This window comes from Amblyomma mixtum, chromosome 7 (genome assembly GCF_055824585.1).
Source record: "Amblyomma mixtum isolate Tamu chromosome 7, ASM5582458v1, whole genome shotgun sequence".
NCBI lineage: Eukaryota > Metazoa > Arthropoda > Arachnida > Ixodida > Ixodidae > Amblyomma > Amblyomma mixtum.
The window spans coordinates 116,265,811-116,284,511 of NC_143018.1; the positions used below are offsets into that span (position 1 = coordinate 116,265,811).

General features: G+C 50.2%; 1 protein-coding gene across 1 annotated transcript in view; it reads right to left on the reverse strand.

The window, feature by feature from the left end:
* Window positions 1–18,701, reverse strand: part of LOC149337289 (transient receptor potential cation channel subfamily M member-like 2) — a 350,682-nt gene that overhangs the window by 57,191 nt on the left and 274,790 nt on the right. The window contains exon 23 of the mRNA XM_089554378.1: window positions 359–514. Within this exon, the coding sequence (XP_089410504.1) occupies window positions 359–514 (156 nt within the window). The remainder of the gene's footprint in view (window positions 1–358; window positions 515–18,701) is intronic.

Sequence of the window (18,701 nt, forward strand, 5' to 3'; positions counted from 1 at the left end):
CATACATAACGAAGGGACAATGGCATTTTCATCCCAGTGCTATTTTTCAGCTGTTGCGAAATTCACGTATGGAACGAGACCGGAATCAGCCCACTTTCACGCAGGCAGTTCTTTGGGATCTTTTAGAAATGAAGTCTGAAAGCAGTGCTTCTGCTTTACGTCATGGTGTTTTGCTGCTTTTCCCGAAATGCAAAACGGGTAATGCATGCAGGTATTCCTTCTGCGCGCCACCCTTGAGTCCTTCATGCTGGGATTGCGCAAACCAAGAAATGGCTGGTTCACAATTTTCATGGCATATAGAGCGACACCTTTCTGAGCCAACAAAAAATATGGAGGAAGAGCAGGAAACAAGTCTCACCTTGGTACTCCTTCGCTCTCCAGGACGTAAATGACGTTCGTGCCATCTGCATCGTCAATCCATGACCTGCGGTCGATGCTGATGCCAGCCGGGGACGTCGAGAGGCAGTTCCACTTCAGGGAGGGCAAACTTTGAACGTTTTCATCTGTGCTTAACCTGCAAAGCAAAAATTAAGACGCACAAACATTCCTTTGCTTTTGTTTTCGTAACTACGAGGTTTTTCATCTGAATAAACTGTCATACATAAAATAACTTTGTGCGTAGAGCACAGACTGCTGGGTCGTTGCGAACGTGCTAGATATGACTGGTTAGTAATTCATGGCAGCCTGGGTCATCATATACACCAACTTCTTGACACAGCCAAAAAAAAGACGGACACCTCAACGTGGACTTCAACTTGTTATTTATTTCAAGAAGGAACACAACATTTACAGGCAGCTAGGGCGGGGAAGCACTTGAACGGCCGCTGAGTTTGCTGCTCAGCACAAGCGCATGAAAACAAATTCGGCATGAAATGAAAAAAAGAAACCACGAAGAAAAAAAAGGGGCGTTCAGAAGGCTAAAAAAGTAATTTGATCTAAGACTACCAGTGTAGCGCATTAATCAGCGAAAGCTGGTGGAGATCAGCGTCCGAGATGTCTGGAGTAGCAGGCCCACTTTCACATTTCACAGGCGACTACCCGTATGCGCGTCTCACAGGCCCGTTTTGGCGTCTATACGCTCACGTGGATACTCGGCGTTCTTTCACTTGCGGTCTTCGGTTCGATTCCGTTCCCAGCACAGTTCCCGTGCAACCGGGGCCTGCTTGTACGAAGCAGATATCTAGTTTTCAGTGCTGTTTTTATTTGCAGTCTAAGCCCTCCCTGGGTTTTCAGGAAAGGAGAGGCGCATAAGTGGCTCAATACGCCAGTGAACACCTTATTCGCGCTTTGAAGTACATGGCGCTAGTGTCTAACCAATGCGTTCCGCGTAGCGCGTTACGTGGATGATGCCGTTGTACGCACTGAATTGCTTCTACTTAATGGCTTGTAAAAAGCTAATCCAGCTTTCACAGTAAAAGTAAAAAAAAAATTTCATACACAGATAAAAGGGGTGAATGTAAAAGCTAAAAAAAACTGAAAAGCCTCTAAAATTTCGAAAATGATAAGACCGAACTACTCAAATGACATGTCGCTCAGATAATCTGTTTCACGTTTTGTCGCGGCTATCAAGGGAGTGATAACACAAATCTTCTCATAGCCTCAAATAGTGAATGGCTTCTATAGTTACACGAGTGGTTTACTGTACATTTTGTACGAAGTGGGCGCGGTGAAGAGGCTGGAAGGCTTGGCTCACCGAGCAATTCTTTTTTGCTCTTCACGTATCGCTGTTCACGTATCGATGCGCTATAGTTCTAACAAATGCTTCTGATTAACTCGATGCTGCACTAAACTAGACACGACAATTCTAGGCTGCTCATGTGTGTGACGTCGTCTCCAAGCGACCGAATAAAAGGAGTGCTGCACTGCTGCATCGAAAGTGGCTACGGGGAAGCGGCTGGATTATGCCGCTCATCAAGCAATTCTTTTTGCTCTTCAGTTTGGTTGTTTTACTCCAAAAGTGACGTCTCGAAGGGAAACTATATTTGTCGTCATGTTGCGCCCACAAATGTACATGCTTATTGCATACGACTTCCATAGCATATGCAAATAATTGCTGTGCGGCGAGTTGTACTAAATCCCGGCCCTAGTATCGAGGAGCTGTTTTGAAGTCTCATGCAAGGAAGAATTGATATATGTTAGCGGTGGCATCTGAAAGCAGTCATAAAATCGCAGGACTAAAAGCACGTCAAAAACCTACAGAATATATGACAAGCAGTTGCGGCAAGAGGCTCAGCAATTGAGAACTTAAAGCCGAGCAATTGCAGGCACAGGCTGGTGCAAATAAAACGTTCTGGCTGTGAGTAATATTCAGGAACAAATCCATACAGATCGTGCTAAGCTCATCGATTCGATCAGGAGACAGCAGCCGGAGATCTACGCGTCACTTGATTGCGTTTGGAATTCCTGAAGGCCCACTTGAATCGGAGTATGAGTTGCACAATAAGGTTGTTAACCATAAACTTAGTGTTCCACGTTCGTCGTTTCCAAGAATTCACTGAGTGGAAGGCCGTGTCGCACTCACCTCTTTATTCTGTACCTTAAAGACCACTTGGTAAAAGAAGAGGTGCTATGCAATGTCTCTAAACTGGGCCACCACGGTGGCTCAGAAGGTTAATGCATTCGGTTACTGGCCCGAAATACGCGGGTTCGATCTCGGCCGCCGCAGTCGAATTTTGATAGAAGCCAAATTCTAGAAGCCCGTGTAATGTCTGATTTTAGTGCACGTTAAAGAACTCCAGGTGGTGGAAATTTCCGCAGCGCTTGATTGCGGTGTCCCTTGTACCCTGATTCGCTTTGGGACATTAAACCGCCATAAACCATAAACAAAACCAATGCCTCTATATTAATGCCACCCTAATCTTTTTACATAACGGCTACTATGCTGACGCACTATGGAAACGAAAACTTCTGGGGGCTTGTCCGAAACAAGCTAAAATAGTGGTGGAAAGGTTTCTCTATTACACGATAAAACTTCATCGATAGCCACTCACATATCTAGGAGGTCATCTCGAATTAACGTGAGGAAGTACCAATGGACAGCAGGTATTCGCCAACCAGCTAGCAGTTGCAGAAACAGTTAGCTCTGTTCTGTATGAGTGCGGTTAGCATCGTAAATAACACTGATAAAATGCAGCACATAATGCTCTTGCATGGCTCCTACTCTTTATAAAAAAGGTCAATAACTTTAAATAGACTTCTTATAGGCTCTGTAGCCATTTTAGTGCTTTCCTTTTTTCTATAGACTGTCTAAAGGCCATCTATAGAAAAAATCTGACAGCCTTAATTTCCTCTTGTCTATAGACACTCTGAAGACAATCTGTCGACTAAATTTCATAACCACCTCAATTTACTTTCGTCTATAGATGGTCTATAGACTATCAATAGACCAAATTCGATAACAGCCTTAGTTTGCCTTTGTCTGTAGATTGTCTATAGAATTTGTAAAGATTAAAGTCTAGAAGCATCTTAATTTTCGGTTGTGTATAGATGGTGTGTAGACTGAAGTCTATGAAAGCTATTATTTTCCTTTTCTCTATAGATAATCCATGGAAAAGTTATAGACTAATCTATATAGCCGCCTTAATTTCTTTTCGTCTATAGACACTATATACACCATCCATAGACTGAAGATTATAACCGCCGTTATATTCATTTGTCTATAAACGGTCTATACACTGTCTATAGCATAAAGTCTATACTGCCTTCATTTTCTTCTATCTATATAGAGTCTATGGGCTATCTATAGGCTAGAACTGATGGGGACAGCTTCAGAAAAATGGACACCAAGTGCTAGTTTTATTGCTAGCTTCTGGCCAGGACGAGGCAATTGTGCAGTGTCAATAAAGTTTTTTTTCTCCAAATGTTGCAAAAGCCATGCTCTAGTTAGGCTTCATCCTTAATACGTTTTACAAAATTAAGACAGGACTGCCTGTCTTTCCAAACTCTAGGTGAACGAGTGGGCATAGTTTTCAGAGCATGCAGGGCAATAGCTGCAAGCGAGATTTTGAAATCTAGGGTTGCAGGCGCTCCGTGTTAAAAGATTGCCATCCGAAGACAATCTGCATAGTTTTTGTGAAAATGTTCTTAGGATTCAGCTACTTACAGAGTGCAGTAGAGGGATGCCGGTGCAAGCTGAATAGGAGCGTGGATACGAAGGACGTCTGAGATGACTGACCACTGCTCTCGCCCGTCCACTAGACTGGCAGTGGGTCTTTGGGATTTTCCACCTGTTTGCTTACACCTCTGCCTCATCCATTCCTTAACACTATGGACAGAGGCTATACTGTGCCAATTGCAAGCTTTTTGCTTTATGAGAGAAATACGAAGTCCTTCATGAAGCACAAGGTGGAATTTGGCAAAGATTCACAGCCATCGTTGGTGCACACAGCGAACGTAGAATATAAAGACCATCCAGCCTTTACAGGTGCACATTGAGCACCCTCACCTGAAGGATGCGAATCCACCACCCCTACCAAAAGGTTGCTTTAGTATTTATCTCTGGGGTGCTCCTTATGGGACAAGCACCCTTAAGAGTGCAAATTTTTTTTACTCTGTACAAAAACCTTTCCGCCCCATGGCCGCATGCGAACGTGCACAGAGTCGCAAGAACGCATGCGGGTGGGCCTCATAAACGATCGTATGGCGGCCTAAAAAGCGAAAACCATGCTCACAAAAGTTCTGCAAGCCTGAAAACATATTCGCAACTATAACGGACTAAAGGAAGCGCCAGTGGTAATCTAATATTGAAAGGGGCAGTATCCGTCTGGATGTCCATGCAGGCTCAGTTATGCATGGATGTCATGCAGGCGCCTGTCATGTTGTGTTCTTGTGCCTCTCTGGTCGTTGTTCTATTCGCACTGTCCAGACAGCAACAATGGCTATGAACGAACTAGCCCAAACCAAAGTACTTCTCACTAAAGCCCCAGGAGTTAGGGGTAACAAATGTCACGTGAAAGAATTTTCTGTAGGAGTTAGTAAAAAGCGATTGGAAAATTAGTGCCAAAAAGCCAAAAAAAAAGATAGGCAATACCACTAATTTTGAAGAACAGTTTAAAGAAATACAAGGCCGTGCCCAAAATTCCGAGTATGGTGGCAACTGCCAGCACCCCGTTTCAAAGGGGACGCTCCTATCTTAGGTCTATCCATGGGCAAATGACGGTTAAGAAGGGGCCGTCGCTTCCGAGTCGCGTGTCAAAAATGTGCATGGACTCGCGTGTTTTCGCAGAAGCTACTGGACTCTTTAACCGAAGGCGCAGTCAACAACAACGTTGAGTGCAGCTGTGTTCTGCCTCACTGTCTGCCGCGCATCCTCAAACGCGCTGAAATGGCGGCCAGTTAGGGGAGCGGAGGCCTCTCCTCCGACTTCAATGATGTGACACCAGAGCCTCTCCTCAGTTCTTTTTTCCCCTAGTGCGTCTAGCCATGCATATATCGTATGGTGGCCCAGCTACCCTTGAGCTGCGCTGATTGAAGCTGATTGAAGCGCCCTTACAAGTTTTCTGTAGCCACTCGTGCCTTTTTTACTTGCTAGATGATGCCATAAGGGTTACCTTGCCTTCGCATTAGATGCACTGTCCATGCCCATTTCGACTATTGGATGTCATTAACCCGCGTTTGCTCCCTCACCCACTCTGCCCGCTTACGGTCTCTTAGAGCTACACCAATAATTTTTCTTTCCATGGCTCGGTGCGTTGTCGTTAACTTAGAAGAGTGACGATTCGGGCTGGTTGGTGCACGTCTGACATTTTTCGAAAGCGCTAAATCAACACAGACTAAGAAGGAACAGACAGGATCGAGCGCTGCTTTCAGTTCTTTATTTCATGAAACCGCAAGTGCTTTATACAGTGGTCAAAGGCTGCTATGACACAGTAGAAGACTGCACGTGCGCGATGAAAAAATGTTTCATGGGAAGTAGCGGGGCCAGTTGGTTCATTTTTCTACTTAAAACAGTGCGCAGGGACAGGACACAGTCGAGAAACACACATACACAGCACAGTGCTGTGTATGTGTGTTTCTAGACTGTGTCCTGTCCCTGCGCATTGTTTTAGGTTGAAAAAATGTTTAGCTGCCGAGCCTGGCAGAAAAAAGAAGACATGAGCAAGATTACGTTGATACAGTGAGGAATACGAGTATTCTTTTGGACAGTGATATAGGAAGAGTGCTTACACAAGTGCTTCCCAGTTATGCTACTTTTTGCGCTTCGATAATCCCTCGGGCAAATTGATCACGACTACGTCCGATAATATGGCACTGATTTAACTATAGAGAACATCTCCGGCACTTACTGCAGTGGATGGCTAGGTTGCTTTTGGATTTATTTCTAACATTATCGTTGTGCTAGTGTAGCCGGTCGTTGAGAGAACAGAATGTTTGTCTAACATACCTTTTGCCACAAGATAGAGGGATGCAGTAAACAACACAATCAATACAGACCATGTACGCTTTTTGGTGTTTGGTGCAAGCAAAAGGTATGTTCGACAAACAGGCTGCTGTCTCAACGACCGGCTCCGCCAGCGCAACCGTAACGTTACAGATTAGTCCGGAAGCAACCGAGCCACTAACTGTAGTAAATGTCGGAACTGTGCTCCATGGTTAAATCAGTGCCATGTTACTGGACGGAGTCGTGATAAACTTCTAAGAGATTATCGAAGCGCAGAAAAAAAGCATCACTGGGAAACACTTGTGTGAGCGCTCCTTGTATTTTATTATCCAATAAAGAACTCGCATTCCTCAGTGTACCAACGTAATCTTGCTCCTGTCTTCTGGTTTCTGTCAGGCTCGGCAGCTACACATTTTTTTCATCGCGCACGTACAGTCTTCGGCCGTGTCATAGTAGCCTTTCACCCCTTCAAAAAGCACTTGCGGTTGCGGGAAATAAAAAGTTGGGAGTAGCACTTCTCCCTGTCTGTTCCTTTTTTTGTCCATGTTGCTTAGGCGCTTTCTGAAAATGTCCTTAAGGACAACGAGCGTGGCTTCCTCTGTGCCACAGATGCTTGTAGGTGGAGGATGTTGCTCTACGTCTCGGTAAAGTTCAGTAGACACTCAGAATTTAGTCCTCCTCGGGCGACTACTGTCTGTAAGCCCTGCAGACACTGAATCGCGCAAGCAACAGATGTTTTACATTCGTTACAAGTTATCTGTACAGATTAGTATTTGCTGCTGCAAAAACATTGCCTTCAAGGGCAGTCCACAATTTATTTCACTCAAGATCGCTGCTCACCAGTGACGCTCCTGAAATGCGATTCATAGTTGTTGGCAGGTTTTAAAATGTCAAGCTCGACTTTGCTGAAAATTTGAAGCAGCGCGAAAAGCGGGCACAATGAAGCAACAGAGAACAAGCCGCGCTAGTGGTGTCGTTTGTGTGTTTCTTCGTCATCCCCGTTTATTGCGCAGTGTTCATCCCTTTCGTAATGAGTGACCGGCTTCCCAGGACCGAGAATTTGATTAGTTTGAGTGGAAGATTAGCCGAGTCGTGCCTTGCTTCAAGGTAGGAAACAGCTCTGATCCATCTAATTATCGTTCCATCTCTCTAACATGCATTCCGAGTAAACTACTTGAACATATTGCCACGTATCATTCTAGTGTCCGTTCTTTCGCGCATGGCCGCAGGAAAAGGGTGTCATCATTTTTGTTCGTGACGCGAGAAGCGACCGGACTAATCTCGATTGATCACAGCCATAAAGAGCTGCATTTACATGTTTCCAGATTACTCTAGACGATCTCGACCTGTTATCTCGAAGTTTCCTTGCCGGCTTTAAATTGAACGATGCCGCCAGCAGCGGGCATTCTGTTCGACGACCGCCAAGCACGCTTGTTGCTGCGCCGCCGCCGAGTGATTCAGTTCTTTGCGGGCGCAAGTCAGCCCAAATAAAGAGTTCCGTTTCGAAGACATCCTGGTTGTTTTCCTGTTCGCCGGACTGCAGTTACCACTACGTGACATCTGGTAGAGGTGCGGGGTAGCCTTCTATGTTCCGAACACCACCAGTCGTGACGCCAGCCCTCTGAGTCATTCACCGCAGGACCTGAGTCCAGTCCACCGCGCAAGCCGACGTCTGCAAGGGGACGCACCTGAGTTTGGGATTCTGCCGGACCCTACCCGGAAGCGAAACCAGTAGCAACGTCCACCATGAGCTTGCCCCAGACGACGACTCCAATTATTCTTCAGCAGCCCCGGTTGCCATCAACCTTCGACGCCTCGCCTGGCGCCGACCCCGAAGAATGGCTGGAACAGTTCGACCGTGTGGTTGTCTTTAACGACTGGGATGATGCCATAAAACTTAGGTACGTCTTCTTCGCCGTGGAGGGACCAGCAAGAATCTGGTTTGAGAATGAGGAAGCTAGCCTCAAGAACATGGGAAATATTTAAGGAGCAGCTTCTCAAGACCTTCACAAATGTCTTGAGAAAGGAGATAGCCCAGCAGCTGCTACAGTCTTGCATACAATACCAAAACGAGACCGTTGCAGTGTACACTGAGGAGATGAAGCGTCTCTTCCGGCGTGCCGACTCGACCATGAAGGAAGATGAAAAGGTCAAGCTGCTTATGCGAGGACTTAAAGAGCAACTCTTTACGGGCTTCGTGCGGAACCCACCCAAAACCGTCGCGGAATTCGTCGAAGAGGCATCAACCATGGAAAAAACTCTCGATGCCAGAGCCCTCCGGTATGACCGCCAGCAGCACTTTTTGTCAGCAAGCTGCATGAACACCGCTAACAACGATAACCTGCGGGAGGTTATACGTGGAATTGTGCGAGAAGAGCTCCAACGATTGCTGCCAACAGGAACGCAGCCGCAGCTCACTTCGCTCACCGACGTCATCCGCGACGAGGCGCAACAAACCTTGGGTGCGACACCGACCACCACGCCGCCTCTGGAGCCTCCAGCCATGACTTACGCCGCAGCAGTGCGCCGTCCTGTGCCTCGACGACGGGACCCAAGCCCTTATCGCCCTGAGCCAGCTGCGTTGGACCGCCGCCCTCTCGCCCCAAACCGCCCGTCCTACGAGCGTCGCACAAAGCCGAGGAAATGCGACGAGTGGAGAACACCCGACCAGCGCCGCCCACTATGCTTCCACTGCGGCGAAGCCGGTCACGTCCTCTGGCACTGCCCATACAGAAGGCTGGGCATCCAAATGGTCTCTTACGACGCTCCACAACCCCGACCCGGCCAGCGACCAGACGAAATCGAGGAGTTTTTGTGTCGGGAAGGATGCACATCGCCGAGCCGCCTATCACGTTGCCCGTCGCCATCTTCACCGCGCTTTGTATCTCCTAGCCGAGGTTACGCGATGCGTGGACGCTCCCCCAGCCCCCGAAGGTTAAACTGAATAAAGCAGCCTCTGGAGGTGGGGTTGCTTCTGAGCGCAAGAACAAAGATCCTCCATCGACGAAAACTCAAGACCATGCCTCAACTACGACAACACCGACGATGACGACGCGGTCAGATTTTAATCTTTTACCACCGCCCTGAGAAGTAACGTCGGAGTACGCCCACTGCAGCCTCACTGCTCGACGAAGCCGAGATCGTACACCAAACTGAATTACTCGGCGGAGGTGAAACTAACAAGCGGCCTCGACGGTTGTCGAACAGAATGCTCGCCGCTCTCGTTAGAGGTGAATTTAAAACCAAAAACGAACTTTCGAGATACTGCTTGCAAAGTAGGCACAATAGTCTAAAACAACTTAAAATCGGCTAGCTGCGATCAATCGAGATCAATCCGCTCGCGTCTCGTAATACAAAAATTGTGATAAACACTTGCGGGCAGCTTTCTTAGGGTAAGCAAACCAGCATTAAAAAGCTTTGCCTCATTGCTACCCTCTTAGAGAAGCACAATTCTGAAGCTTTACAAGGAAGAGATGTGGGCCAAAAATTGACACTGTGATTCAAAAATAAAAGTGAATATGAAAGCACCGAAGCCCCGTACACCAAAGGCCACGTGTAATACGAAAACGCGAACAAGTGACCTTGAAGTTACGGTCGACGGTCACGCGGTTACTGCCTTGGTCGACACCGGAGCTGACTACTTTGTCATGAGTGGGCCACTCGCTGTCCTACTCAGGAAAGTGACAACAACTTGGGATGGCCCGCTGATTCGAACCGCAGGTGGTAACCTTATTACGCCGTCAGGACGCTGCACCGCGAGAGTTACTGTAAATGGGAGAACCTATGCTACACCCTTCCTGGTCCTACAGCAATGCTTGCGACACGTGATTTTGGGAGTGCACTTCCTGAATGAACATCGCGCGATCATCGATCTTCGATCTAAGTCGACCAAGCTTTCCACGGACAAAGGCATGCCTGCTGCGACGAGCGCAACTCATCACTTAAGCGTCTTCGACGAAGCATTGAGCGTGCCACCCCGATCGGGTGTCCTCGCCTGCATATGTACTGGAGACATCGAAACTGCCGAAGGCGTCATCGAGGGGAACACCCAGATACTCCTGGATCGAGGACTGGGCGTCGCAAGGGGTGTCGCCCAAATCCGAAATGGCCAAGCCCAGGGCCGGCTTGCACGAAACAAATAAGACCGGCTTATTTCCAGTCTAATCTTATTCGCGGTCTAAAAGCTCTCTCGGTTTTGAAGAAAGGAAATGCGCATAGCTGGTTCATTTTGTCAGTGGACACCTCAAATGCACCACGAACTCCGACTGAAAGTTCGGTAACTCAATGTTTTAGTCGGCGTTCGTGCGCATTTGAGGCACTCACCGACAAAGTGAACCATCTATGCGCCTTTCCTTTCTTCAAAACCGAGAGAGCTTTTAGACCGCGAATAAGATTAGACTGGAAATAAGCCGGTCTTATTTGTTTTGTGCAAGCCGGCCCAGGTGTTGCTAATCAACTTCACCGAAGAATACCGGCATCTAAACAAAGGTAAGACGATCGCTTCCTCGACGAGCTGGCAGACACCAGGGACGTATTGGTCCTACCCGACCAACCCGTAGAATCATCTGACCAACGCCATCAACCAACATTTGATATCTGTCGCGAATCGGGGTGACGCGTCCCCGACTGCTGGAGGGGAACGCTTTCGCCTGCAGGTTGGAAGAAACAAACAAAGAAATCAAAGAAAACTAAATGAAGCCGTGTTTATATTTTAAAGGAAAGGAGCCAATAAAAGAAACGAAAACACCAAGGAGAACACACACTAGAAACGCGTACAACAATAGAGACAAAAAGGAGAGAGTTCACCGGATACAAAGCGCCCCAGGTGGAGCGGGAAGGCCTTGCCGGTAGCACAGACGCGGGTTGGCGAGTTGCGATGCATCGCTGGCGTTGCGTTCAGGGAGGCGGTGGTAGAGAGCCAGGAGATGAGGAACGGAGATGGCTACGGGAGACGCTGACGAACTCCTGCCAGCCACCCCCAAGAACTGGGCAGCTGCCGCAGGCAAATGGTAGCCAGGCCCCGTCGACGGCGTCCCGATACACCGTAGGCCTATGCAACCCATCTAAGGAAGCCGTGGCAGCAAAGTGGCGATCGCATTAGGCGTACGTCGTTGAATCAAGGGAAGTCCACGGCAGCACAGACCCGAAGTCTGACGGTTGCCACCTCCAGGCTTGAATGAGGCTCAATGGTCTTGCGTCGATGATCCAAGGGAAGTCACTGGCAGCTCGGATCCAACGTCCGACAGCTGCCACTTCCACGCTTGAACGAATCGACTTGTGGTGCGGTGTCTTGCTTTACACCTCGGTTTGCTGACACGCCAGCTATCCGCTCCTCGTGGCTGCCTCGCGCACACCATTCGCACGCGCACACGCGCAACGCGGGGCTGGCACGCACGGCGCTCCGCTGTCTGACGCACCACTGCCGACACACCGCGTTCCGCAAATCCCTAGACAGTGTGGTGTGCACATCACAATATCAACCCAGCACTACCACGGAGCAGACAAGACCTAATACGCAGTCTTCTTGAAAAGTACAGCGATTGCTTCTCATCAGCACCGAATGTGCGACGAACCCGGCTTGCCAAGCACCGCATCGTCACAGACGAACACGCCCGACCACTGCGACAAAGCCCCTACCGCGTATCGCCGCTACAACGCCAAGCTATCCGCAAGCAAGTAGACGAAATGCTTCATGACGACGTCATCCAGCCATCGAGGAGCCACTGGGCAGCATCAGTCGTCCTAGTGAAAAAGAAAGACGGCACCCTTCGCTTTTGCGTCGATTACCGCCGCCTGAACACTATTACGAAGAAGTACGTCTAATCCCTCACCCGCATCGACGACACACTGGATCGGCTGTGCAACGCCAAGCTATCCGCAAGCAAGCACACGAAATGCTTCATGACGACGTCATCCAGCCATCGAGGAGCCACTGGGCAGCACCAGTCGTCCTAGTGAAAAAGAAAGACGGCACCCTTCGCTTTTGCGTCGATTACCGCCGCCTGAACGCTATTACGAAGAAGTACGTCTACTGCCTCCCCCGCATCGACGACACACTGGATCGGCTGTGCAACGCTAAGTACTTCTCATCAATGGACCTGAAGAGCGGCTAATGGCAAATTGAAGTCGACGAAAGAGATCAAGAAAACACTGCGTTCATCACAACAGACGGACTCTTCGAGTTCAAGATGATGCCATTCGGCCTCTGCTCTGCCCCATCGACGTTCCAGCGAGTAATGGATGCGGTGCTCGCAATCTTGAAGTGGCAAATTTCACCTAGTCTATTTAGATGACGTTGTTGTCTTCTCCTCAAGCTTTGAAGACCACCTCAGAAGGCTTTGGATAGTGCTGGAAACAAGTCTTCAGGCCTAACACTGAAACCAGAGAAATGCCACTTCGCCTACGAGGAGCCGCTGTTCCTTGGTCTCGTCGTAAGCAAGGATGGAGTCCGCCCAGACCCTCAGAAGACGGCTGTCATCGCAGAGTTTCCAAAGCCTAATGACAAGAAAGCTATACGCAGATTTCTTGGATTCTGCGTTTATTATCGGCGATTCGTCAAGAACTTTTCGCGCATCGCTGAGCCTTTCACCCAACTTACCAAGGCTGACGTGCCTTTTAAATGGGAAAGGCCGCAAGAGAAGCTTTCAACGAGCTGAAGTGCCGCTTACAGTCCCCTCCTGTGCTCGAGCACTTTGATGAAAATGCCGAAACGGAAATTCATACCGGTTTCGGTATGAACCGATATTATGAACGCTAAATGACTCTAAGTATGCATTCTCTGCGTTTATTTTCATTTTAAAGCGTCGAGACGATGCTTCTTTGGTAGGGGGGTAATGCCACGTATCATTGTAGTGTCCGTTCGTTCGCGCATGGCCGCAGGAAAGGGGTGTTATCATTCGTGACGCGAGAAGCGACCGGACTAATCTCTATTGATCACAACCATAAAGAGCTGCATCTGCAAGTTTCCAGATTACTCTAGATGATCTCGACCTGTTATCTCGAAGTTTCTTTGCCGGCTTTAAATTGAACGATGCCGCAAGCAGCGGGCATTCTGTTCGACGACCGCCGAGTGCTCCCCTCCCAACCAACACCCTAAAGGGCGCCGCTCCCCCCGCAAAGACAGCAAGCTTTTTTCCTTGTGCAATGGAATTGTCGGGGTTTCAAAAACAGGACCAAACGCGCCCATTTAAGGGCGTACATTGACAACCTCGAACACCCCGCCGCAGTCGTTGCGTTGCAAGAAACCGGGGATGCGGTTAAGCTCACGGGCTATAACACTTTTCAACGAGACCCGTTCACCTGTATCCTAGTCCATAAGGGTTACACAGCGCAGGAGGTTGATCTCGACTTAAATCTAGAATATTCGTACGTGATTGTCTCTGTCCTCCCCCTGTGGCGAACAGATAGCCCCGCACACATACTTAATATCTACTGACCCCCGAAACTCAAAAACATCACTTTTTCTAACATCTTTAGCGCAGCGCTAAGGATCGCGGGTCGCGACTCCCTCATGATAGTGAGCGATTTTAACGCGCCCTGCCTCATAAGGGGTTATTGCAAGGAAGAGACGCGTGGTCGTAAGTTGGCGGAACTTATATCTACGCTGGACACCACTCTTCTGACCAACCCGGTTCACCCAACACGTGTAGGGAACTCCGTCAATCGGGACACCTGCCCTGACCTTACCCTCGTGAAACACATCCAACACACAGAGTGGATCAACACCGACGACACCCTCGGTAGCGACCACTGCATACTGAACACTGTCATTTACACTCGGCCCTTACATCGCCCCCTTGCGCAAGCCAAACTTCCCGACTGGAACGCTTTCCGCCAGGCCCTCCCAGTAACTTCTCTCATGGAACAGGACTACTCCACTTGGGCACACGGACTCATGCAAACACTTCGTTCACACGAAAAGCATATCCAGTTTACGGAGCGTGCACCTGACGTGGATGACCACCTAATGCACCTCTGGGAAGCTCGCCGCAGCCTCACAAAGCGATGGCGGCGGCAGAAACACAACCGTAAACTCCGCGCTCGCATCTCTGACCTCACCCAGCAAGCTGCCGAGTATGCTGCCCAGCTCGCAGACACTAACTGGGTAGATCGATGCAACAGCGCAGCAAGACAGATGTCCAGCCGCAACACTTGGCGGCTCTTTAGGAGTCTCATAGACCCCACACAAACACGCTCGGAGACACAGAAACACATCAATCGCGCGATACACAACTTTCAAGGAAACACAAAGCAGCTAGCGAACACCTTGCGCTCACAATACCTCAATCAGGATCAAGACCCGCGCGGGCAGGATTATTCGTATGCAGGCTGCAATAATCCGGAACTGGATCAACTTTTCCAGCTTCACGATCTTCGCGCGGCTCTTGCCAAAATGCGCAGAGGGACGGCGCGGGAGGGATAAGGCCACAGTCAAATTATTGGCGAACCTTCCTGATCGGGCATACGAAACCCTACTCGAATATATTGTCACGACCAGAGGAGCCGTGAAGGTAGACGTCGAGAAGAACCCAAGACTGGGAGCCCTTTTTTAATTATGGAGCCAGCTTCCACGACACAGAACAGAACAGCGCGCCACGAGAGCCCACTGCCGCTTCGTCGTCGTCTTCGACTCAGCGCGCAGGCCACGCGGCGCGTTAGGCGCGTGGCATTATTCCCCCCCGCGAAAGCAAACATCGTCTCGATGTGGAATGGGGTATGTACAGTGAGGGGAGGAGGAACAAAAAAAAAAAAAAGACTGGGGGTGAGGTGAATTATACAGTGCGCTCTAGATGACATGCAGGGAGGGTCAAGTTCACACGTGGGGTAAGGGGAAAAGGTACGAAACAGCGTGAACACAGCGCTCAGTCACGCGAAAAGTACGGCTTTAAGCGCACTACATGCACGATTTCAGGCCGTTGACGCTGAGGGCCGGCGACCACAGTTCCATGGGGGACAACTTCGTAGTTGACGCTGTTCAGGCGGCGCAGCACTCTGTATGGGCCAAAATACCTATTTAAAAGCTTTTCGCACAATCCCTTGCGGCGCACTGGTGTCCACACCCACACGTGGTCGCCCGGCTCGTAGTGCACGTCCCTGTGCCGAAGGTTATAGTGTCGGGCATCGGCGGATTGCTGGTCCTTGATGTGCAAGCGGGCCAGCTGACGGGCCTGCTCTGCTTGCTCCACGAAGTGGCCAGCTTCAGGGGGAAGCTCTGCGTTGCCGTACGGCAGCATGGCGTCTAGCATCATGCGGACCTCCCTGCCATACACGAGACGGAACGGGGTGAACTGGGTGGTTTCCTGCGTCGCGGTATTATATGCGAAGGTGACGTACGGCAAGACCTCATCCCAGGCTTTGTGTTCAACGTCGACGTACATCGAGATCATGTCCGCCAATGTTTTGTTGAGCCGTTCCGTTAGACCATTGGTTTGGGGATGATACGCTGTTGTCGGTCGATGAGCAGTATGGCTAAGCGCTAAGATGTCACGTAGGAGTCGGGCTGTAAACGCCTTGCCTCGGTCAGTAATGACGGCCGATGGGGCGCCGTGTCTAAGCACGATGTCGTGCATAAAGAAGTGGGCAACTTCGGCGGCAGTACCTCGCGCCAGGGCCTTCGTTTCAGCGTAGCGGGTCAAGTAGTCTGTGGCGACTACGATCCACTTGTGGCCGGTATACGAGAGAGGAAATGGCCCCAGAAGGTCCATGCCGACTCTGTCGAATGGTATTTGTGGCGGCTCGATGCACTGAAGCAGTCCAGGAGGCTTGAGCGCGGGTTTTTTTCGCCGCTGGCATTGCCGGCATGTCCGGACATAATGCTTGACACTTGAAGTTAGGTTGGGCCAGTAATAGTTCTGCCGGATTCGGGATAAGGTGCGGGTAACTCCAAGGTGGCCGGAAGTCGGTTCATCATGGCAGGCAAGGAGGACTTCATCCCGCAGATCAGACGGTATGACGAGCAGGTAAGTTGTCGGACTTGAAGTAGAGTTCTTTTTATAAAGCACCCCTCTCCGCAGGCAGAACGACGATAGTCCACGAGCTAGGTTTCGTGGTATCTCAGGGCACCCACCTTCGAGATGTTCGATGAGCAGACGGAGCTCGGCGTCGGCACGCTGTCTGGAAACGAGCTCAGACAAGCCTCGGATCCTCCGGCTGGCACGATGGACAGGGGTGGTCACAAGAGGCGGGCGTGTCGAGTCGTCCTCAGGAGTAGGGAGCATCGGCCGCACCTCCACCAGTGTCACGACCAGAGGAGCCGTGAAGGTAGACGTCGAGAAGAACCCAAGACTGGGAGCCCTTTTTTAATTATGGAGCCAGCTTCCACGACACACAACAGAACAGCGCGCCACGAGAGCCCACTGCCGCTTCGTCGTCGTCTTCGACTCAGCGCGCAGGCCACGCGGCGCGTTAGGCGCGTGGCAATATTAAGGCCATTTGGACCGGGCACACTTCGTTTCCACCAGATTGGAACACATCATTGATAACCATTATCCCAAAGGCGGGGAAACCGGTAAGCACAGACAACCTCCGGCCCATCTCCCTCACTTCATGCGTAGGAAAACTGATGGAAACGATGGTTCGTGACCGCCTCTCAGAATATCTCGAGAGCAAGAACTCCTTTGCCGACACCATGTTCGGTTTGCGACCCAGTAAGTCCGCACAAGATATCCTTTTACAGCTTCATCACGAGGTTCTCGAACTCATAGAACACCCACACAACGATGAAATACTCGTAGCACTCGATCTCAAGGGCGCGTTTGACAATGTTAAACACGGCGTCATACTAAAGCACCTTAGCGATACCAACTGTGGTCCTCGTACATTCAATTACATCAAAGATTTCCTAACAGACCGCTTGGCCTATATACGTATACAAGAGACCGGGTACGGCCCGTTTGAGATGGGAACGCGGGGCACACCACAAGGCGCTGTGTTGTCCCCGCTTCTCTTTAACATTGCTATGATGTATCTCGCGGCACAGCTGGCGGCTGTCGGCGGTGTTCAGCATGCGCTGTACGCCAACGACATCACCATCTGGGCCACTACGGGAAACATAGGAGAGATGGAGGAATGCCTGCAAGCAGCGGCGAGCATAGTTGACCACTATGCCACGTACTGCGACCTCCAGTGCTCCCCGTCCAAGCCTGAATTTGTGCATATTCGATCTCCTCCGAAATGCAAAATCTCCGTTCAGCTTTCTCTCGCAAGCGCCGCGTTTCCAACAAGCGAGGAGGGTTGCGAAGTAAGGATCCGATGCGGCTCGCGCATGCCTTCGTAACTAGTCGAGTACTGTACTCGACTCCTTACCTCCGCTAACGGAAACATGACGAAGATCACTTGGAGATTGTACTCCACAAAAGTTTCAAGAGAGCCCTCGACCTCCCGATATCCACTTCCAAAGCGCGACTCCTCGCGTTTGGGGTGGTGAACACCTATCGAGAACTCCGCGAGGCGCATCTCGTTAACCAATACACGCGTCTTGCCCAGACCGTGTCAGGTCACCGCCTCTTGGACCGGTTACATATCAGACATGATCACCATACGATGGAACGGGTTCGAGTGCCAGAACTGTGGAGAAGCGCCCTCTACGTTCGACCCCTTCCGACTAGGATGAACAAGTAGGACCATAATGGCCGGCGCCAGGCGCGGGCATTCGCCACTATGGCTCAAAGAAACACGTCTTCTACGTCGACATTGCAGGCCCCTACCGCTCCAGGGGGGAATGGTACACGGCTGCAGTCATACACGAGGGAAAACAGGTGGACAGCCTCTCGTTCAGAGCGCCCAACTCAACGCATGCGGAGGAGGTGGCGATCGCCCTCGTAGCCGCCCATCCCGACTCTAAATTCATCCTCAAAGACTCTCGCGGAGCCTATCGTAACTTTGAGTTCGGTTGGATCACTCCACACGCTCGCCAAATTTTACACCGCAGTACTCGTGACGGCGATCCAACTCATCGCTCAATCATATGGGTCCCCGGCCACCAAGGCATGCCAGGTAACGAAGCCGCCCATGAGGCAGCCCGCGCACTCACTCACCAGGCACCAGGCGTCCCTTGGGAGGAGCTTAACCCAAATCCCAGCCCTCTCCTTTTTTTTTAAAGAAATTACTGAGCACTATCGTGCCGAACACCGGCGATACCCAGTTCCTATGAAAGGACTGGGTAAAGCTGGCGAACGAATTCTCCTCAGACTCTTTACAAACATCCTGCTGTGCCCGGCGGTTCTCAAGCACTTTAATCCTTCTTTTGACGGCCGCTGCTCATTCTGTAGGGAGGTGGCCGACACCTTCCACGTGGTTTGGCCATGCAGAAAAAATCCTTCTC